The sequence below is a fragment of the Seriola aureovittata genome, chromosome 15, assembly GCF_021018895.1.
Source record: "Seriola aureovittata isolate HTS-2021-v1 ecotype China chromosome 15, ASM2101889v1, whole genome shotgun sequence".
Classification (NCBI taxonomy): domain Eukaryota; kingdom Metazoa; phylum Chordata; class Actinopteri; order Carangiformes; family Carangidae; genus Seriola; species Seriola aureovittata.
The window spans coordinates 19,478,529-19,502,686 of record NC_079378.1 but is presented as its reverse complement, the minus strand read 5'-3'; the positions used below and the strand labels follow the sequence as shown (position 1 = coordinate 19,502,686).

The window sequence follows — 24,158 nt, the reverse complement described above, 5'->3', positions numbered from 1 at the left end:
AGTGAAGTAACCTACTGTACATCTCATCATTACCCTGCATGTAAGGGACCTCAGACAATTGATCAAGGCTGACTCATCTCTCTGATGAACTCAGACATCCTGGGATGGCTTTCTCTTGTGTTCTCAAGGTGCTTCATCCTTACGTTGTTGGTGCCAACATGGTTAACAATGTTGCTGAAACTAGTGGTGGAGTGTACTTGCGTTCCTTGTTTCTCAATATGTGATACCACCACCCTAATGTTAGCCTTTCAAAAGCTCTGACCCAGGTAGACAGTAAAAAGTGGCTGGTGATGCTAATTTAACACTGTAGGTGATGGAGTTCCCTATTACTAGCGTGTGTTGACAGAGGCAGAGGAGACACGCAGGCCAGCAGGACTAACAACAGGGCTGGCGAAGGTCAGGAGGGGTGACCGAAGACCAACGCCACACAACCAGCTGCAAGAAAGAAAATAAGCAGTTTCCAATATTCAACTATTCCTTCAATGTTGCTTGAAGCAATATTATTGCATTGTTTAACTAATCTGTTTCTGTCATCGTCAGAACTAGGATAAAAATAAAATAAAAAAAATCTTGATCATATTACACTGAGGTTCATCATAAACGTCAGTGTAGTTTAAGTTTTAGATTGATAACCAAACCATTTGTTTTATACATAAACCAGCACAATGAGCGACTTGAAACTAGATTGAGACACGTCTTAACAAAACTCCCATTAATGGTACTGGGTTATTTTGCCAGAGTGTCCACAGTTGGAAATGCAGGTCATGTGACATCCTGGGAGCCATAAAAAAAAACTTTGTCATACACACACACACACACACACAAACACAGGTACACATTCGATAAGCACTCTTTGAGGAGGGAGTAGTACAAAGTCTCAGCATAGAAACTAGGTGAACATCTTTGACTGATAAGAATTTGACACCATGTTTAGATTCCTCCTGCATTCAGACTGTCACACACACACGTGTTGGTGTTAGCATTTTGGCCTTGTTTGTGTAAAAAATTTGAGTGCAAAGAGAAGAAGCCTTGAAATACACTATATGCACGGCACGTACCAAGTGGTTGTAGTTTAATGCCTGAATCCAAATCAGAATTCACGGGATGGGCTGTTTATATAGCTGGATAGAGTGCTCAAAGAAAGAACGCTGCTTGCTCGAGGAACTTGTCATAACTTTGCATTAAAGAGGAGGTGTTTCACTAAAATATACAAATAATCAGTTTTATTCGCCAAGTCTTTCTGGTGTGCTACACCTAGCCTTTTTCTCAGTAAAACTAGTCTGAATATGGCTTCCACTGATGAAGGAGGCACTGAACAGAGACTGTTAATCTGTTCAGCCTTCTCAGCTGAACTGCCTCGCATTGCCAACATGGGTCCGGACCATGGGGAGCCTCTGCATTGCTGATGCTTTGCACATTTGCTCCACATTTATGTCCATTTGAAGATATGAGTCTGAGCGGAACATATGGCATCTCTTCAATGCCAGCGCACCATGATATGTTAGAAAGCAACAGCAATTCAATTCAATTATAAAATACCATAAATGGACTACAGGATTATCCTCTTTAGTTTCATCAAGTGTAATGATGTGGCTCTGTGTTTTTCTGATTAGGGCCCAGGCTTGTCTCTTCCATAGAGAAGAAGAAGAGAAGGGGAGGAGAAGAGAAGGAGAAAGCATTGGTCCTTTCAATTCAATGCACACTGGTCTAATAAGCTTCAGGGCTCATTATAGAGTAGAGAGAGGCTTCTCCATTTCTCGCAAAATGCAAGTAATGAGGCATTTGAAATATTCCACAACATTAGGATAACTGAAATTGGAGAGTAAGCCCTATAAGCTTTGCTTGTGTAACACATTTAAAAGTGCTTGTTCTTCCCTGAGGCTGATGGGGATTTCACTTTCAATTTCTCACCTATGGAGCTCGATGACTATTTGGCCTAGGCTGCACTGTTTTCATTTCCCTGTTTTGTACAATGGCCGTGTTCACATGATGAACACATGCAGAGATGTTAAACCAGCTTCCTTGGCTTTCATTCATATAAATTCTTTGATGCTTTATATTCAACAGCACAGTGTGTAATATTATTTATTTAGTCTGAGACATTTTTAAATCCCTTCCTGCTGTTTGTGTTACCCCGAGGCCTAATTTTGGGATATGTAAGCATCCTAATCACACCACCTAAATTTCACTGAGATGTTTTCATTAGATGAAAGAGCATCAAAACTGAACAATGATGCACTCATGTGATGGGTAGTCAGTCTGTTCAGTCTTAAAAGTAAGCCCTGTTTGAGATGATGGAGCCCATTGCTAAGGAGATTATCTCCTGTTTTTGAGGCGTGAAGCAGCTTAGCCATACACCCCTCTGGACAGGAAGCCAGTCCATTGCAGGGGCTCAACCCACATCTATCTTTTAAACAGAAACTGCCAAGCAGAGAAGCATGGCCCTCTTTTCTTAATTCTTCACTGTGATTGAACCCAAAGAATCCCAGCTTTAGGGAAGACACTGATTGGTTGTGGTGTTCATCTACCTCTAAGAAGTCATCTGTTCAAATTTCTTACACCAGGCCAGGTGGTAAATCTTTAATGGTGTGATACCTTCTTAGGCGTAAATGTAAAGCGGATTATTACTTTTAATACTTGGATCATTACATTTTTGCCATTTAATTATAGTCACAAACCTCAGTCTTAGCATCTCTGTGTCCTAGAAATTATGTTTCTATTTTATTACATTACTTTCCCACATAGGTTATGGTAATAAAACATAAGCACTGGCTCGATTCTGTTCAGAGGCAATGTTTTTTTTTTTTTTTTTTTAATGAATGAAGCGCTAAATTTATATAATGAGGTAGTTGTAAGGAGGATGGTGGGAATTTGAAAGGGCACAACTGTGACACCAGGGACTAGGGCTCATATCTTGGGTTCCACATGTGGTTGCCCATACAGAAATGTAATATATGACATAAATATACCTATATCAAGAGTGATGTTGCTGTATATGTCACCTATATTGTTACATATATATTCTCTGGATACAGAGAGATAGAAGTTTTTAACACATATGGAAAACTAATAGTTAAATTTGTACATGTACATATGTTAAATAATATCTATATTATGAATTTTTATATGGCATCGACTATATATGTTTAACAATACATTGAAGTAAATATATATTGAATTGGCGAGTTTATGAATGAATTTTGACCTACCTTTCCATTCTAGGAGAGTGGTCTCAGACTATTTGACTCTACTGTGTATAATATCAGCATATATTGATAGGCTTTGGGATGGATATAGGCTACTATATTTACATAACATATGTCTACAATATAAGCATACATACATAAACATACATATTTGTATGGGCTAGACACGTGTCAAAATATGAAATTATTCCAATTTATAATAGGTTTCATGAATAATTTTTACATACACACTTTTGTTAAAGATCCCCTCTGATGAAAATCAATATAATAAATTGAAAATTAACATGAGTGAAATAATCAGTCCATAAAAACAGTCTCATAAAAACAGAATTAGACAACCAGGGTTTCATATGTCATTTAAACTAAGGAACCAATTCCATCAGCCTGTGGGGACAGGGGGTGGGGCAAAAATAACCTGAAACCTTGTCAGTGATTGTGCATTAGCACAACCTCGATCGCTGGCCCTGTTCAGACATGGCATTAACATCTGTCTTGGGTGAACTGAACTGTGTCCAGTTGGATATTGGACATTACCAAGTCTGTTAACCACTAATATATATATACATCTGTCAACTACATCATCCACACAGTTTTTGGATGCAGATTTCAAGGATGTGGATGAGGTACAGAATAAAGTCATTTGTGTTTTGTAGTACTCATGCACACAAACTCAAGTGAAACTCAAGCAGTCTGTGTACACAGCTGTGTTGATTGAAATAAAAGTGCATCTGTTCCATCAGTTGCACAAGACTATGCTAATTATGCTGGTTGCATACAGTATGTGTGTACTGTAGCTGCCATATTTGAGACCAAAACAACTGATTGTCCAGTTCCAGACTGGCTCAGCGGCCCTACAAGGAGTGCAGTATGTGCAAGCGCAGAGCTTTACCATGACAAGAGACACAGACTGTTCCATTAGTTATCATTAATTCCATGTTGGCAAACCCACCCCATTGTCACGTCTGTGCTGACACAGATCAAAGGAGAGCCTTGAGGCTGTGTGTCCCGCCTGGAGCCGGCGTCACAGCTAGAATGACGTTGTGCAATTATGGCTGTTTCCATCTAAGAAACATCACTTGTGTATCATATTTATTTAGCCTTGTCTGCTGAGTAATTCAATGAACTGCATGTGCTGGATGCAGAAAAAAAAGGATGCCGAGTTCTACTTAAAGTCCTCATACTTAAGACATATTCTGTAGGAGCACCTCGATTTGAGTATTTAAAAAAAAATATAACAGACAGTATTTCTTCGAATGCAGCATTTCCATCCTGTCACCATCTACCTGCCTATTTTTTTTGGCACACCTTCAACCACTTCCAGTAAGTAACCTAAAGTGCACATTTTCATGTACATGCAGCACCTCAAAAATCAGATTTCTCCCCTGCCCTCCCCTGGGGTAGTAATTGGACACACAGACTATTTCCACATTTATACATTTTCATTTTAACAATTTTAAAGTGAAAACAATCTCTGTCTGTATCAAAAATAATTTCGATCCATACAAATACATCTGAAAGTGTTACTGAAAGTAACTAATGAATGTAAGGTGGCCTAAAACATAGATTGGCAATTGTTGTTTTCATCCGGAAAGGGTCCATGTGATAGGATCTCAACAAATCAGGGAAGGATATGTTGTAACTGCCAATCAGGAAGTAAGCGTAGGTGTCTGCGTCTCCATTTTTGCCTGTCCAGACTAAAGCGCAACCCTGGAGTTTTCAAACTAAAACAGTGCCAGCAGTGTTTCCATCAGTGTCGGTTTTGGAGAAGGAGGGGAGTAGTTTGGACTCCAGGCATAAATATAGCAAAAGTGATTTTAAAACCAAAATGTATTAGTGTGGATTTTGCCACAGACAAAGCGGAGCTTTCCCTTGCAGCTTGAAGTGTCTGAATTTAACAGTCAAATGTTCAGTGGTAGCTTCAGACTTATTTAGACTTCCAGAGGCTATTTTGCGTTAGTTACACTTTCAGCTGGATTTTGGGTTGGGATACTTGCAAGGACGTATTACTCTGTGTAATGCTCTCTCTTTTCATTCAGCCATTCAGCTAAAGCTTTCCCTTTCTTAGGTGTCTTGCACGTGTGAAGGCCTACTTGTAAAATGCTGATCAGAAACCTGGTTACCTGTATACAACAAAAAAGTCAGTGTTCTCGGAGAGAAATCTGGTTGTGGATTTTCTTTAATTCCCTACCCTGTTTATGGAAATAATTTTTCTCAATTGCATTACAGGTAAGGAATCACCTCACTGGAGAAAGAGCCTGTAGTCTGGATAGTTTGTGCAGTGTCCGTCACAGATTCCATCCCCCCACTGATACTCCTCAAATAATGAGTGTGGGAGTGTAGCACATGAAACTGATGACTGGATGATAGATCAGCATCAGCTGTTTTTGCTGATGCGTTAGCATACGTCTGGACCGCCAACTTTCCAAACATCAGTGGCGTACACTGTCTCCTTAATTACATATCAGCTGTCCACATTAGTCAGAAAGTTCTGTTAGACTAAAATCCACAATGGCAAGCACCAAGGCATCTGTGGATTCACAGAATGAAGGCAATGCCATGGTGCATGATGGGACTTCTCTGTCCCTGTCGTGAAATCCGTGATGCGCTTAAAGCAGCAGCAAAGAGATTGTGCTCAGGATTCAAATGAGTAAGAATATTTAAAACCAAAAGTAATATTGGAGATTGGAAATGCAAGTATATGGACACATGGAAGTAGATTTATCCAACCAATGACTCTCTAACAAATGGCAGTGGCTGTGGTAGCTATGGCAACCCTATGAAAACACTTTTTGGTCCTGCAAACATCTGCCAGTTTCAAACTATTGTCAGCATTGAAACCAGACATTTGTACATGGCTTTAGACAAAAACATCTGCAAAATGATCAATGGAAAATGTAAAACCAGCAGAAAAAATTGTAAAGCCTCAATACGAAGCACAGTAAGGAAGACATGTCATGGTCTTTATCAGCAGCATTCTTGTGGTCTGCTCCCAACATCTGTGCTTTGAAACAGCATTGCTGTGATCTGAAGCTGGGAGCCACATTAGACCACTTTGATCCATTTCATAATTCCTCGAGTTTGCCTGTAGCCATTGAGGAGACTATGTGTTTTAGCCAGAATTTGACACAACCTATTTGTCCAGGGCTTAACATTAAGACCCTGGAATTTCCAATTCTTATTTTCGGCTACTTGTAATGTCGATCCATTGCAGAGATAAAACTCTCTGTAAATCTGTGGTTGTCCTTATTGGACTGTAAGCCTCTCCTGATAAGAGCTCAGAATGTAAAAGGAATACCATGTGCTATATCCCACTGCCATCCCATTGATTTATCCCATTATCAGGCCCTCAGCTGAACTGAGCATGTCATGGGTAGAGCTTCTATTACAGCCTGAAAAGCATGTATTTTTAATACTGGAGGTTTGGGTTACACAGCAGATCATTTTTTTGTGACCTTTATGAAACATAACAAGAGCAAACAGCTCATCAGAGAAGCCAAACGCAGCCCATGTAGAGGATTTAACCTGATACTTTGTGTAAATCCGAGGAATACACTGTCCTGTTGTGTTGATTAAATGTAGATGGAGATTACGAGTAGGTCGCTCCAGTGACCATTTTACTTCTAGGCTCAGTCGAACAGGAAGTGAACAAATTAACCAAAAAAAATCAATTAAAATTTATTCGAGAGTGTAACACATTTCATACAAAATAATCTCAATATGCTTTACACACAGCACTTGTGAAGCAAAATAAAAATACATCATTTAAACGTATTTAAATCAAATAAGGGCAACATTCTGATGATATCAAATGATATGACCTCCTTTTTTTGTCTTTATTATTGCTTCATTTTTTCTTGTCATGCCGCCTGCCAAGTTCTGAACTGTGGACTGTTTTTATCCCAACAAACTACCGGCTCTGTAAAGTTGGGAAGGAAGCAGATATCTCCATCAATTTGTTGTTTAAAAGGGAGGCAAGAAAAGTTCATTTTAAGTTTCTTATTTTTTCTTTTTTTTTTTTTTTCTTTAAGGGCTGAATTTCTTCAGCAGCCTGTGGTTTGACTATCATCTTCTTGGAAAATTAGAACATAATGAGGGAACTGTGTTGTTTAAATGCTACACCGCAGTGCTGTAAAATGTGCTTGCCTGCCTTGGCTGTTGTATACCCATTTAATTGTTGTGCCTGCTGTACTGACTTCCATGAAGTGGAAGCCTGCTGGCAGCAGACATTGTGCACATTCAGTGCACAAGGTCAGATCCAGAATACATATTCTACTGACTATGGCCAAAATCTGGTTCCCAAAAATATACAACCATCAGCACATACTTCATTTCTTGGCGTTAAAATAGTGAGCTCATAGTAAATGTTGTACCCAACTGTCAGCTCAGTCATCCATACAGTTTGTAGATGTACATTTCAAGGGTGTGGTGAAGGTACAGGACAAAGATAGAAAAAAAAAAAAGCTTTTGTTCGAATTGTTGTTGCTGCACCATGCCTCCTGCATGGGAATACAAATGTTCAGCAAGACAGTCTCTTGGTGCACTGCAGGATGCATTACATTTTAATTTGGCACAAACCTTAAAATCTGTTGTGTGAAAAAAAAAAAAAAAAAAAAAATGACTGCAGGCATGAAAAGACAGAAGAGGACATGGAGAGGAGGAAAAATGCAAGAAAATGTAATTTCGATACTGGTTATTTTTTGCCTCTCTCCATTTCTAAAGTGCACATTCACATCACACTGCCAGTCATTTAATTTGTAGGCTGACTGGACATGTTGTGAGTTTCAGCCGTGCTACACGAGAATCAAATGATGCGCTCCTCTCCATGTAAAATCAACCAGATATTATTTTTACCAGTCACCAAGTCATGATTAGTTTCTAAATGGAATTTTAAAGTATGACATTAGGTTATATGAATGTATATTTAAATCACGTTTCATCATCATCAATCAATTTTGTATCTCTGCTCTCTTTCTGTACTCAGGTCTCACTTGTAAATGAGATCTCGATCTCACTGTGACTGCCTGATTAATATATATATATATATATACAGTATATCTATATATACACACACACACACACACACACACACATATATATATATATATTATACATACTTGTAGTAGTCACAGTTCTATATATTGTTTGTGCTTGTTAATTAGACTCAGGTAACACCATGGTAACACATGTTTCATTAACTGACAAACACCTAATGCCGTGACAGCAACAAAAACATAAAAACAAACAACCAAAAAAAAAAAAAAACTTTTAGAACAAAACAACATATATTTATATCCTGATGGAATATTTTTTGTAATAAACAAGCAAAAATGACAGAGTGCAGTGTCAAAGTGCAAGTGTGTGATGTTGCTACTTGAAACCAAATTATTGCTGATGAATTCATGTTTGGCATGATGATGTTACCACACAATTAGTCATAGGTTTTACAATTTCACCATTTTTTTTTAAGAAGTAGTAGCAGTAGAAGTATAACAGTCTCTAAATATGAATAGCTACAAACAGGATTTCTTCTCATTTCTTTCTTATTCCACCCATAGATTTCTGAGGGGTAAATTAATTTCATATTTCACTTAAACATTTTCTGTTGATAAGTGTGCCATCTGTAAAATAATCTGCCTGGCCCATATGTCTCAAATCACAAACATTTGATATCTTAAATTCACTTTGTTGAATAACACACAGAAATCCTGTACTGTTACTGTATTTGATGATATATTTATTGATACAATCATGTAATGTCATCTACACCGTCCGATCACATTCTATGGGGATTTAATATATCACAAACAACTTGTCATGTAATTCAGTCCATTACAACACCACCACATTTCCATCTATCTAACTGAGTAAAGACACAAATATCTAAACAGGTTAATATGTAATGTACCACTCTCTCTAAACCAGCCGCCTGTATTTGTGTAAGATTCAAACTGGACAATACATACACCAACAATATAATTAATTTCAGTCACTTTCCTTACCTGGGGATGATTAGCATGAAACCATAGAGCAAAATAACATTAGCATACTAGCAAACGCCGCCTACAGCTTATTCCTTTTGGCCTCTGTCTTTGACTACAGCTGTAAAATGTTGACTGCCGTTTTCACTAAACTCACTATTCTGTCGTCTAAAATCCTTCTGTTTGTCTATTGTCTGTTTGTTGCCTGTTCTTTTTCTGCTGCTAAATGTATTTTGATACATCTGTTTTTTGGAACTTTCACTTCTTTTGACTTGACCTTTGACCTTTGTTCCCTTTGATATTCATGTGAAATGAAGGTTGGGAAGGAGGTTGTTTATTTATTTACTTGGTTTATGACCTTGGATGCTAGAGAATGGTCCATTTTTGGTTTTTTATAGCCCCACAAGTCTCAAAGGTTTTTTTGCTTGACAGATTAAAAAAAAAAAAAAGAAAAACAGCAAAATACTCATGGAACGATGGCGGCCCTGAACAGTAATTCTGGCATTAAAAACATTTTGTTGAGAGCTGGGCTCTGTTTTTGTATATAAATGTTGCATAGCACCAGTGCAGTCAGTGGCACGCGGTGCTGTTGCACCGTGGTGTGGCATATTACTGTCAGTAACTTAATCAATAGGTGTGGTCCGGTATGACTAATGGAATCTCCCTCCCCTCTCTTCTGAAGCAGTGTGATCTCTGGCTCATAGTGTTCAGGTAATCTTGTGCTAAAGAATACAGACAACAGCTAATGTAGTGAAAATCTACCACCAAAAGCGAACTGATGTCCAAACAGAACAGTTTTACTCCACATGAATATGGCACTAAAAGCTTGGGAGGAAATAACACATTAGCTTGTCGTATAGCCCCGGTCTGCATTTGATAATTTCATTAAATTATTGATAATTCATTCATCCCACAAATATGAGACCACTTAGGCTTGTGCTGATATTTGATAATATCAAATACTGCTATATTTTTTATAGTATTGATTTTTTTTTTTTTTTCTTTTGCAGTTTTGTCTGCCCTATTGCCAAATCCGACCCTCATTTGATTGCTTTGCTTACTGTACAATGTAACTTGGCATGTGATGAATAAAACTTTTAACTGCTGTTTAGTGGCAGCATCACTTATACTTGAAACATTAAAGATATATAATTGTGAGGGAATTTTCTGTAAGTCCACCGTGAGTGACTTACTCAGGGTGACGAGTCAGTATGAGGCCCTAGGTCACAGTGCCACAGCTACTGCATTAAATCTTACAGGAGGAGACACTCAGGCGGCTCCTCCAGACGCAGCTGTGGTTTTCTGCTGATATTGCTTGTGCCATGATTGATAACAGAAGACCTTGGATGGTCAGTAACAAGTAGCTTGGTGTTCTGAGATCAGCACCTGGGTGTGTGTAAATCATGCCTCCTTGTTTATGGTTAATAGGCCAACAGAATGTTCACACATCCCTCTTGTCCCTCTTCTTTTAGACGTTTGACCGAATATGGGGCGTTAGCTGTATGATAACCTTTCAAAGTGCAAAAAGACTGTCCGCAGGGGTTCCTTCTTCAGAATCGAAGTGACATCATGCACAAAGTCTGTATTGATGATTCCTCCTTTCTCTTTGATTAAGCTTCAGTAAACATCTTCAGCGTAAAACAGTCCTGGGCTCCAGCGCTCTTTCTTCACCGGAATAATATCATCCTGTAGATCTCAATATTTGGGCTGATCTGTATCAAGATACTACATTTTGAATATTGCCCAAGATTAGTGGGACTCCCCAAAGGTCAGAGGGGCTTTGGCAAAGGACTTATTTTTTATTATTTTACAAGTATTGCTTATTGTGTTTTGCACTTTAAACTCTGTCCCCATTGTGGGAAATAATTTCTGAGAGTAAGACAGAATTAGCAACAACAAAAGTAAAAGGAAGAAATAGGAGGCAAAACTTGTTTATTCTTTATGTTAAATTCAAATGTGATCCCTTGTGCTCCTGGATTGGTCACTGAATTGGTTGTACCCTTAATCACACTTTAAGATACACTAAATATACAGACATTAACACAGTCACAATGAATGCAATATACCTTAACCGTGTAGGCCTGAGACTGGACAGATTTGTTAGGTTAGAGCCACTGACACTGTGGAGCTCCTACCATTAAGTTTTAAATTAGTAAAATGCTAATAATTTAATAGTTGTATTTTTTTTTTCATTCAATTGAAATGGGATTTTGACGGTCATAATTTTTGCCCTCCACTAAATGGTAGATTTCCATGTTCAATTTCCTCTTCTTTCGGCTGCTTTCCGCATACTAATTCAGCTGGCACACACAATGCCTGGCTACAGAAACATTCATGTGAGCTGAATGTGAGCTGGGTTAGCATGAGTGCACTGTGTGGAGGGAGATACAGAAAGGAGGAATAAGCTGAAGGATTCTCCTGCTGAGATGTTGTCAGCTCTTATACTCGGGGTCTGAAAAATAAAATATGTGGCTGTTTTATGTTTGATATATTATCAGCTAAGTAAAAAATAAAGATAGATCTACAGAAAATATACTTGCAGGTTGAAAATGCATAAGCCAAAAAATATTGAAGACGGTAGGCTACAGCAGGCCAGCACTACAACCAATCACTGTCAGCTCATCAATAAAGTGAACACATGGCTGAGTCTGGACTTACAAGGAATTAAAGAGCAAGCTATCTCAGCCAGCATGTTTGTGGTGCTTTTCTCATGCTGATCACAAGGTAATATATTTACGCAGTGCATCGTACGCTGCCATTTGGTTTCACTTCAGTGCCAGTGTCATTACTTTGGACTGGATCCTGGAACATAAGATGCAATGGGTCCCATATGAAAAGCTGCCTTTGAACCGAGAAAGCTTGGCAATTTGAAGGCATGTGTCACCGCTTGTGCCTTCTACCAGCCAGTGGGAAAATCTAACCTAGTTTATTTCTACCTCAGCAAAGCATGAGCAGCCCCCCAAGTGTTTTATCACACTTCCCAGGCTGGAAGCTTCAGAGCTCTTTCTTGTTTCCTTCTCCTGGAGTAGGGTGTGCCTCTGAATTAACAATAACCACTGACAAGAACACTGAATGTAACCGAGATATCTGTCACGGGTGTCTATTGTTCCGAGATGAGATGGCAGATTGGAAAACTCACTGACAGTGATTCCTTTGATGTTTCAGTTGCATTATAATTTGTTATGAAAGAAGAGTTAGCATCTATTATAGATTTGGTGAATGTTGGCACAGGAGCAGATGCTTTGATGTCAAAGGTTCAGACTCACCCTAAAACAGTCTTGAACACGGCTTCTTTATTCTTATTCTCTCCATTCATATCTAACACAAATCACATTTTTGGTTTCACTGATTTATTTATTTATTTATTTTTAATGTGACCTTTTCAGCATTTAATAAAAACACTAACCACAATGATGCTGTGCAACATAATACTAAAGCAGAGTGTCTTGTGTCTTTTCAGCTGGATCTGTAGAACTAAAGAGTGCATGGGAATGTGTTACTTTGCGAACACACCGTGTGCACCAGCATGTCGTTTATGGGAAAACCAAGTAGCAACCTCCAGGGCTGAAAACAGAAAAGTGCCAAAACTGCAGTTCCTGGAATGACCACTTGAGGCTGGCCCCAAAAGCAAGTCAATCCCCGTGGTCTCCGATGTTAAAATGTCCAATTTTACAGCAGAAATAAACATGTTTATGGCCTTGTACAAAAAGCGCTTTTGGTCTCTATAGCTAAATTCCTCCTTCGTGACAACTGTACGGGCTCCTCAGACACCTATGGGTGATGTCACAGAGGCTACATCCATCTTTATGTACAGTCTATGTGGGAAACAGGAGGTTTTCATCACTCACATGTCTAAAAACACAACAACACAACAAATGAATCTCCACCTGTAATCAGGAGAATGTAATACAAAATAACATCCATCATCTCTGAATGATTTATTATGTACATAAATAACACATAATGGCGTTTAATGCATTTTAAATTACAACATGATCAGCTTGTATGTGTAAAGCTGCATGTTAATGTGTATAATAATATAAGGCATACCCTATTAAAAGGGGCCATATAATTAATATTCCAAGTTGGCTACATGTGTACATCACTTACTAATTTTGAAAGCAGGACTTTTCAAACTTGGCCATGAACCTTCACATCCAGTTTCTTAAAATCTTTTCTCATTCTCATGAGGGAAAAGTTGGAACTAAAGGATTCACCACACATTTCTTGAATGTATTGTCTGACTGGAGAATAGCCATAAATGTATAATTCATATTCTGACAGACAACAATGTACGGTATCGTAACAATGCATCCTATGCCATCGTGTTTTTGTGCCCTGCAGATAACGACACATTGTTGCACTTGTGCCCTGTATCTGCTGTTCTTTCTGTGAATGAAGCACATTTACCAACACAATGACAATTGGCATTAGAAAAAAAAAAAAAAAAATATTACAAAGAAATACAATCATGTCAGCCCTGATGTTAAATCAAAGCCCACAGAGAGCATCCATTTCCTCTTTGGAAAGCCTCTTGATTCCATTTTCTAATTAATTACCGGCTGTAACACCTTGGCTGTGCCAACATGAAGACTGACGTGTCCCCGGGCCCCCAGTCACATCCACCAGCAGCCCCGTCGGCAGGGGAGCTGTTTTTAATCACCTGGCCACTGGCATTATCAAGCTGGAGGACCCATCACCTGCGTCTGCAGACAGATGCTTGTTCATTCATCTCTGCCGGAGGTCGGTGTGCCTGAGCAAGTGGCACCCGCTGTGTCCTCAAACCGCTCGGTTTCACGCCTCCATATTTAGAGCCTCTTAAAGGCACCACATACTGCATTTTATCCTCAATGAATCATTACCACATTAGTTATGTGGCATTAGTCTAATTGCTGTAGCCAGAAGACGACTGCGCAGCAGCCTCTTCACTGTATTTTGCCACCATGTAGGTTTGGCAGTGTATCTATTGGCCTGGTTTACTCACACTCTCCTACAGGACCTGGTTCATGGATGTTAGAAACTGGCTCTGTATGGCACCTAACACGCAGCATTAGTCCTGTTTCAGTATTCAAAGCAATTTGAAAATCACATTTTGTAACCTTTTGTATGTTAAGACAGTGTTACCCTTATTACACTGTAAACACATGACCACCAACAAGAAGCAATTTTTTGGCAACAGGACCACTTGGCTTATTTTTACCTAAGCATTGCCATTCTATGGGGAGCACATGGGAAACTTCCACTGCAATGTCTGTGTCCTGATATATCGCCACCTCTCTACTGTCAGCTCCAAAAAAAGGAGCTGTTCTGCCATCCTCGAGCTGCAAGCCAACAATGGCAAATATACAACAGCATATGGACAAAATACAACATATGGACAAAATATAACATTACTTTTGTAATGTGCTCAGGCCTACACAACAACTGTTAGCAACAATTTTTATTTTTTGTACGTACTAAGGCTCAACAAAATCTGTCCAAAACAAAACAAATGATGTTCTTGCTCACGGAACACAATTTGTTCAAAGAACAACATTATGAAATATCGCCTAATAATTAAGGAAAGCAGATTATGATCTCTTTGGTCTTTGTGATGCAGTTTTCAGGAACGAGTTGAAAAGCCATATTTTACACATTTATCATATGAAAAGATAAAAGAGAAGAAATAAAGAGAAAATGATACATTTAATACAGACATGGACCATATTTCCTTTTTGGACACTTCTCTCAGCATGCTATGTTTGTATCCAGGGATCGCCTCATTTTCCAGTTTTCTGTAGGTGCTCACCCAGGTTTTTTTTCTATCCTCTGAACAGCTGTTTTATCAGCATTAATACTGGTCCATCTGCATTTGATAATATGACAAAAACAGGTCAGAAAATATGTCTTACAACATAAGACCAAGGTTTAGGTTCCATACACAAATCAAGAAGCTTTGTGAATGCACCGGTGACTTGGGTTTGGCTGTATTTTGTTTCCACACAGCAGAGAGAAAATGATTGGGGCAGAGGAGGCAGCCAGATGGCTGTGTAACATCAGTCTCTCTCTATAGAAAAACAACAAAAAACTGTGTGCCATCATGAGCAATTTGCTAAGCTGTTGAACTTTTGTCAACTTTGCCATCACCACTCGGCCACCTTGAACGCTGCACTTTCCCAAACACTTTGTATCAACTTCTTGGAAACTTTCCATAAATGGGAAAGATGCTGCTAAAGGCCATCAACAAAGCCTAAACATTGAAATCAGTGCTTGCTGTGTGATGAACTGACTGTTGTGGAATTCTGCTCCTTCAAGAGAAACCTAACACCCCCTGAAAACCTTGTTGGGTGTGGTTACAGGTGCAACAGAGCACGTTGACCCCACCCATCAGTAATGCTCGCTCTGGGCAGAGATTAAAACGGGCGCTACAGAGAGATCAGTGATAAATGTTGCGTATAATTGTCCCAGGCTGCACTTCAGCATGGTGCAAGTTTCACTTCTCATCGTCTTCTCAAAGTTGACATCAGGTGGTGGCCAAAGCGATTCTATATCTCGCCTGCTTAAAGGAGCTCTCTGTAAGTTTTGCTATTGCTTCATTCAACTTTAGCATCAACAGTTGTTTACTTACCAGACTTGCCAAGAGCTTCGGCCATCGTTGTGTTTAAAAAAAACAAGAGGTTATGATACATCCTCTGAGTAGTGCTACTTCTTCAGAGAAGACTGGAGGCTACAGTGAATTTGTATTGGAAAGTGATGAGACAGTCCGACTGGGCCAGGGCTAGCTGAAGAAAAAAAAGTGATAGACACAAAATCAAAATGAAAGGGTTATTTTCCACCTCTGGAGACAGCTCTTTTGGCGAGTAAAGGAATGAATGTTTCTTCCACACTGGTAAGTAAATGGCTGCTAATGCTAACGTCGGCTTTGTAGCATTATACTGCTTTCAGACAGAATGCAGCAACGGCACAGCTGCATTCTGAAGCCCATTATTTCTAACGGCTTGCACTGCGCCACGGCGGTTTGTTCCATCCAGTCCAGCGAGCTAGCACGAGCGCCACGGTCAAAGTTCAACTAGGTTCTACTAGGTTGAATCTGCACAGCCAATTTAAAAACAGCAATTGAAATACGTCACAAAACAAAAATGGAGAAGAAACTGATCCTTTGTGTCTCTGAATACTGAAATATAAGCCCTCTCTTGGCGACAGATTTCTACCCAAGTAGGCGTGTCAGGTGTGTTTTAAGATATGTAATCTCTACTTTAACTTTACCCACTCTGAGAAAAAACAACTTAAAAAAAGGGGGAAAAAAAAGTAATTTTCTGTCGTCAGTGTAAAAAACCTAGATAATGAAATACCAGTTCACACATTGGTCTGCTTACTTGCTTACAGAGTGTTCTCTTTGTATGTGCACTATACATTACAGCATGAGTATGCATTTGTTATTTCAAAAACCATGTTGCTGTGCCTGTTGAACAGATTTATTTGTTGGGATGAAGGCAATATGGTCATCTGGCATTAAAGAGCTATAATATTCACTGGCTCAACGCAGCACTCATCTTGGTAATTATATGGAATAAATGCTGCGTGTAATTGTCCTTCTCATAATACAATTCATTTTGTCATCAGTTCTGTTTATAATCCAGTTTTGTGAATGGGCGCATCCATAATGTGTAAATGTCTGAGGAGAAATTAAGCAAAAGTTACAAGTAATTACTTAAAGGGGGGACGACATACTTCATTTAATTTGACCAAGAATTAGGAATATAGATATGATGCTGCAAATAAAATGGTGAGTAAATCTATAATCTAAAAGTATGGCTTTAGTGGAATAATGTCAGTAAGTGATTACACGTGTTATAAACTAGGTTCCATGTCAACAGTGAGTTTTTTTGGGTGGTATTTAGAGAAGCAGGCTGCAAAGTGTCCTAAATGAATTGACCAGGCTTTAGCGGTGCACGCTAATTGAATCCAAAGGTCAATGGGGTGCAGAGTAGCATATCACTCCAGCTCTGATCCCCTGGCACATTACCACACATTATGACCACATTATTCATTACATTGATTCATATTGAAAATGTGAATCATTTCCACTGTACCTTTTTAAATCATTTTAAATGTTATTAGATATATTACTCATATACAAAAAATATGTTCTTTGTGTGTTTTGCCATCATGTATGTATGTTAAAATATTACAGAGATTACTGATCACAGAGTTATGTGACCAGCTGACAGGGAGTGGACAGGAGTCTTGCAGGAAACCATGACAACTGCTCTGACATTTACTAAGAAATCAATCAAGTCCTATTGATGACTCAATAATATCTTATGTGTTTATTCTTTTTTTATGGAAAGGTGGAAATAAACTTACACACTCTCCTGAAATGTTGGTCTTTATGCACTGAACTGGCCCCTTGCCACTGTCGTTGTCAGGCTGTAATAACACACACTAAACAACATTAGAATGGTAACATTCAGCAACACGTTTTTTTTTTCTTCTTTCTGTTGAGCCCCTGCCAGAGTAGTCTTCATTGATTCTGTGCTTATGCAACTTCTTACCTCATGCAACAAAAAAAGACAAAGATAACGTATGTAGCCAGTGTTGTACTCTAGTTGCCTTAATTTAAATTCAGCTATAGCTCTTATTGCTGGTTGGGTCTTATGTAACACACTTAATATTCCTCAGACCCAACTTTCAATATCATTTTTCATTTATTTTTTATTTTTTCATTGCATATAAAGCTGAACTTTGATTATAAATAGTAAAACTTAAACCACATTAAAAAAGGGTAAAGTAAAGCTGGTCTGGTCTGTTGTACTATTGATCTTAAAGGTCAAGTCACATTGAGTGAGTTAAGTTACAGTGAAAGAGAATAACTTCTGACCCTTGATTTGAAGCTTCAGACCCACAGGATACACTTAATCAAGAACCCAGACACACACACATACACAAACAAACATACACACACACACACACACGCACACACATAGACACACAGATCAAGCTGGTCCGGTCAGGAGGATGAAATCCTGTCTTACTGCATATCAGCCTGATGCTCGTCTAATGAGCAGTTTGGCAAAGTCTAAGATGAAGAAGAAAATCAATCATGTATAACACCACAGCGAGCCAGAGAATTGTCAAATTTGTCAGCTAATTTCATGCTAATTGAGTCCCCAACCCGGGGGTTATTTTTAACCTCATCACTGCTCCAATCACGTGGACTAGTGAGCCCTTTGCTCACGTGTCATTAATTAAGCTAAAAAGATCAATCATAATTTTCTTTCTCCCCCCTCAGTGCCCGCCAGGATCACTAACATATCAAAGGACATCACAGTGAACGAGGGCAGCAACGTTGATCTAATGTGCCTGGCGGTCGGTCGACCTGAGGCCAACATCATATGGAAGCATCATTCACCAAGAGGTAAGTTTTATTTTATTTAAAACCCTTTCCCGTATAGAGGTCACTACAGCGGACAGCTGTTCAAAAGCCAATGTCTCGTATATGCCTGGATTTGGATGGTGAAGTTGCATATCAGTCACAACAGTGAACAGTCCTTGAAAACCCCATAGGCTTCCACCTAGTTGCAACCACATGTTAGTGCAGCTACAAACCCCAACATCCAAGATGGCTGACGAAACATCAGGTATGCTCAGCACATCAGGAATATTTGTCCATTTCCTCTTTAGAAGATTCTTACAGGTAAAAAAAATCAATATGGTGATAACAAGTAACTTCTAGGGAACAGTATTATTGTTAGATCTCTGTAATATTGATTTTGTACAAGCAGAAAATTACAATCAATAATGTGTCAACTAAAGAGGACATGTTCACGTTGTAATAAAACAAATGTGTTTAAATTTTATCAATAGAAAAATTACCTCAGTAAAGTCCATATCTATTAGAATTATATAATTTGCAGGGTGTATGACACAAGACAGTATTTTGTTCTAATCAAGTCTATTGTTTTACTGGCAATTGATCATCATTTTGTATTTCCTGAAGTTCCCCCAGGCAAATGTAACATGTTAAAAATGGCTTTTTTCTTGCAGCATCCAAAACTCAAAGATATTCAGTTTACTATCAGATACAACAAAGAAAGTATCAAATCATCTAACCTGAGAGGCTGCAACCTGCCAAAAAATAGACTTAAATGATTAATGGATTATCAGATAGTTGAATAATTGTATAATATATATATATATATATATATATATATATATATATATATATATATTTATTTATTTTTTTTTTTTTTTAATTGTCACAAATTGAAATTTAATGTTCACAGTTTTCACAAAATACACTATTTTATTTATTACACTGTTATTGCATATCTATTAACATTTAAAGTTAACGGCATGCTGTCCACCAGAGTGGACATGTCAAAAACTTTATGACAAATAAATGTAAACTAAAAAATAAAATTTAAAATATTTTATTCCCCTCAAATAAAGTATATAAACGATTAAGACAAAAATTGAATACATTTATAGACCGGAGATTTCCATGTGCAGTTAGTTACAGTAAACAGGACCTCTTGGTATATAAGAACAATCTTTACTCACTGTTTGGAACCACACATAGACTACATTAACAATTGAATGAGTTGTTGTGGGTAAGGTTCAGTTAGACCATTTTAAATGATATGATTTGTATGGAGATTCCTAACAGATTTCATGCCATCTGTCTAAAATCCTTTCTTGAGCTCTGTATTGTGGACATTTCAGAAAGTTTTCACCATTTCGCTCCACTGTCAAAGGTAATTCATAAAATAAATGTGTCAGGCAAAGCTGCAACAGCATTACCTCAGTGTAAAGGTAACTGAACCACCCCTCCTACACATGTTGCCTTATGTTGACAATCCCACACAACACACACCTCCAACATTTGCTTCACATGAATATTCGCCTACGCGCAGAATAGCCGTTTACCTCCAGCAGGATGTGAATCTGTGGCTTTTGTGCTCACGTCGGCACCAGATGATGCATGTTGAATAATGCCAGGCTTTAATCTATTGACTAAGGCCTTGTTTTCTTCTCAACTCGGTGGATTTGAGGGGTTGAAGCTGTACAACCTGTGGCCTGACAGGACCCAACTCCAATCAACCGTGATTTGGCTGGAGGCCACAGCTGGTTCGGTTTGTTCTGTTGTGTTGGCACCTCGCAGCCTGAAGGAGAGCCAAGAAGCTCTGCACGCCTGCATGTGTGCGCTTGCATGTGTGTTCTGTGTTCTAATTGTGTCGGCACTGCGCTTCCTGCTGAACGTTCAGCGGTGTGAGTCATGCACTTGCTTCTCTATAGGATCAGATGTTCAGCCTCCAACATGACATGAATGCTTACAGCACAGCTGGTCCTTCCTCCCTCCACATTATCTGGAGCCTGCAGAATCTGGTTCTCACAGCACAGATGCCCTCTGCCACCTCAGCCATCTCTTCATTTACTGGTTCTTCAATATTTACTCCCAATATCATGATATCCTCACAAACCATTTCTTTGAAGTGCATTGTAATTACATTCAAAAATAACTTCAACCACCACCAGCCAGATGGTGCCATTCACACTGTCTGTAACACCCCTCCTGGGTCTGCACCCAATTTCATGGTTTTTATATACACAGAATTTGACACTTAAAAGCTAATATTACCTCTATTGTTATATTTCTGTCCGATACAAGCAACTGCAAACTGTACTAGAGAGCCGTCGACGTTGCAATTACTGGGTTTACAATAGAGGCTGATAAAAGTCACATTAAAAAATGTATCTTTAATGCTGAGATCCTTTTGTCCGCACCCTCTATTCACAAAATCACAAATAAAAGGAGAAGGCAAACTTGAGGACAGAGGATCTGACAATAAAAGAAGAGAAACAAACACAATGAATGATTATATTATAGACACTGTCAACATAGAAAATCATAGAAAATCATAGAAAATCACAGTAAATATGCCATGTGGTTTAAAACTGCCCCGGTAGTCGTCAGAAAGCGTAGTGGCAAATAAAGCAATAGAATCACACTACAGCAAAGTTATATACAGGCATCCATCGCCAAAGCGCCTGATATGCTGCATTTGTGTGTGTGTGTGTGTGTGTGTGTGTTATTGTCAGCAGGAAAGATAATGGGTTATCTTACTTGACACTGCTCTGAGTTGCACTAATGAAAAGGGGGAGATGTTTGGGCAGCAAAGAAATTCTCACTGGGAGTCAGAGTCTTAAATGTTTTTCCTGCAGAGTGGCATTTTCCTGACTGGCCCCTCACCGTTTGCTTTTCATGTTTGTCACCAGCGATAATGGACTTTTCCCTCAGAGGATAGTGTTTGTGTCTGTTAGTACAGCAGTGAAGTGAGCAGCCTTCTCCCAGAGTTAAACCGCATTTCTAGAAAAATTTCAAAACAGCAATGTGGTCTGCCTTTGCCATTTGATAGTTCTTTTTTTTTTTTTTTTTTTTTTTCTGTGGCAATATCATTTAAAATTTCCACACTGGCACAGGTGTCAGGGACATGAGCAAATGTACTGTGTAGTAGCTGATGATGCAGAAACATGCCTCACCTTTTACTATGAAAAGTGACATGAGAAAATTGGCTCGGACAAAATATGTAAATATGAGAACAATATTAAAGTTGCACTGGCTAATTTCAACCTATTCTCACTGGTGAATATGATCTCATCATTGACTGAAGGGAGACGCTGAAGCCCCAATGCCAGTCAATCCTCCAATAGAAATGCTGACATAAGTAAGAGTTGTGCAGAGAGTAGTAGCCCATAAATGTGCTGCCTCTGAGGTCGTTTACTTAATATATGTACTGTGTCAATTTAAGCCTCACCTTTATTTTGTGCACTGCAGTCCCCATTTCAACTCAGTGGGGTCTACATAAATTATTCAGCAGTGTCCACTGAATCCCTGGATGCTGGCCACTAAAAGGATTAGAGGATATATAGGTGGGGAAAACAGTTTGTTCAGGGGACAATGCAATATGGATCCATTCAGCCCATTAAGACTCATTAAAGTGGACAGGTTGTGAATGTACACTCTCTTAGATGTCACTTTGTGCCTTTCCTTTTCAAATTATGACTGGACGGTGACTGTAATATGTGTTTTTCCTTTAGCAGTGTTCTGACTGAGCTGTTATTGGTATTGGCTGTAAGTTACAGTGAATCCTTCTTATACATAGTGTCACAACAGGAACAACAAATACTGTTGCATTGTAACAACCATGCACCTTCAGTTTACTGAGTTTAATAATATCATGTTAAAGCAATACACTCTCTTCTTTTAACCCCATACTCTAGACACTATGTTCGTTTATTTAAGAAATATCACACAAAAGGGAGTGATGTACTGAATATCGGCACAGCTGAGATTGGGTCGTAGGTAGAAGGTTATGAATTGTGTGTTTATTTCATCGTTTATTTTGCTATGCCAACACAAAGTCCAACACTGGACTGGTCCTGGACTGTTGCTGAGCAACACATAAGCATTTCCCTGACCTGCACACTAGCTTGCTACTTTGTCTACACGTTACGTCGGGACAGCTACTTTTTTTTATGTATGTTTCCATTTATTGTGCAACCAGTGAAACAATGGGTTAACAACTGGATCAGACAGTACCTACAAGACAAACATGTTTTTTATTTACATTTTCTATGTTCCACAACTCATTATGAATCACAATTCACATTGTAGTCTCTGTATGTTTATATAAAGCATCTCACCTATGCTCACTCACTGCCATGATCTCGCTCACCTCGAGCCCCACATCAGACAGTTTCTGTATGGTGGTGGCTCTCACGCTGTGGTTGGTGTAAAGATGTGTGTGTCCCTGCCTCTTTGCACACCCTGGGCAGCATTTGTGACAGCTGGTTTACTCTCAGAGGAACGGCGGAACACCAGAAGCTGTCTGTCACCACTGTTACCCTCCTGGGCTGCAGATGGAGGGCTTTTGCACCTGGTGGAATTTTGCTCAGGTATTTTTTCGAGAGATGCTACCGGGCAGAGGGGATTTCCTCAATCCTAAAACATAGTGACCCTCCAATTTTCTCTGTCTCTCTCCAGAATGTCTTTATGGTTTTTTGTTTCTTCATTGAATGTCATGGTGAAATACTTGGTTCCATTCTCGTCACATTTTTTTAGGGGTTTAGATCTCGATTCCCTTCTTTGCCCGTGTGTCCAAAGTCCAACTGAATATTGTGCCAAACGTCTTGGACTGTCTGGATTTAGTGTTGCAGAATATATTAGGATGGGCTTGTCTTCAAGCAAAATCAGGAGGTGGTTTGTTGTTTTGTCTGTCCCTGCTCTTCTAATCTCTTTTACAACTACCTTTGAAAACATTATTAACTGATATGAATTCCGGGCCTTGCATTAAATTCAATGAATGTCTAACCGGAGGCTCATTGATTTAGCAGTTTAAACCAGCCTGACGTCCAAGGTAGCTGTGCTGTTGTAGAAATCCGCTTTAGTTGCCCAGGTGGATCCATAAAACTCCCTCAACACTGTATTCAGCTCGCTTCTTCAATGACCATTGATGTTTATATTCTTAATGCTTAGCCAAGTCTGAAAGCAGTTTGAAGCCCACGTTGTCTGCCTTTCAGTGGTGGCTTCATTTTTGTTCTTCTCAAATTTGTCGAGGTCAGCTGATATGAGCGCACCAAAGCATCAAGGCTTCTTTCCTTCCCTTTATCCTCTTCTGATGACCATACATGATTTCATTCAAATTTTTATTTCTGGAAATATCATGATTTTTAGCAAAGTTTGTTACAATCTAAGATAGATAATGAGTTTATGAAGCGCTAATTAACTGTAACAGTAATAGAACAGAGAGTTCTATTACGGCAGAGTGATACATGTAGTTAAAAGTCCCGGTGCTGTGCTCTGTATGGAATGCCTCTCATTCAATCAAATTACTTGGTCGTAATTAACTGTTGTATAATAAGAAATTTACAACAGCAAATTAATTTACAGAATTCCACCAGGATTATATGTCTTTTTAAAGCCACACTGGTG

The 24,158-nt window shown here is 38.9% G+C and overlaps 1 protein-coding gene across 2 annotated transcripts in view; it reads left to right on the top strand.

The window, feature by feature from the left end:
* Positions 1–24,158, top strand: part of opcml (opioid binding protein/cell adhesion molecule-like) — a 304,122-nt gene that overhangs the window by 232,928 nt on the left and 47,036 nt on the right. For both annotated transcript variants that reach the window (XM_056396764.1, XM_056396763.1), the window contains one exon: positions 18,456–18,581. In XM_056396764.1, the coding sequence (XP_056252739.1) occupies positions 18,456–18,581 (126 nt within the window). The remainder of the gene's footprint in view (positions 1–18,455; positions 18,582–24,158) is intronic.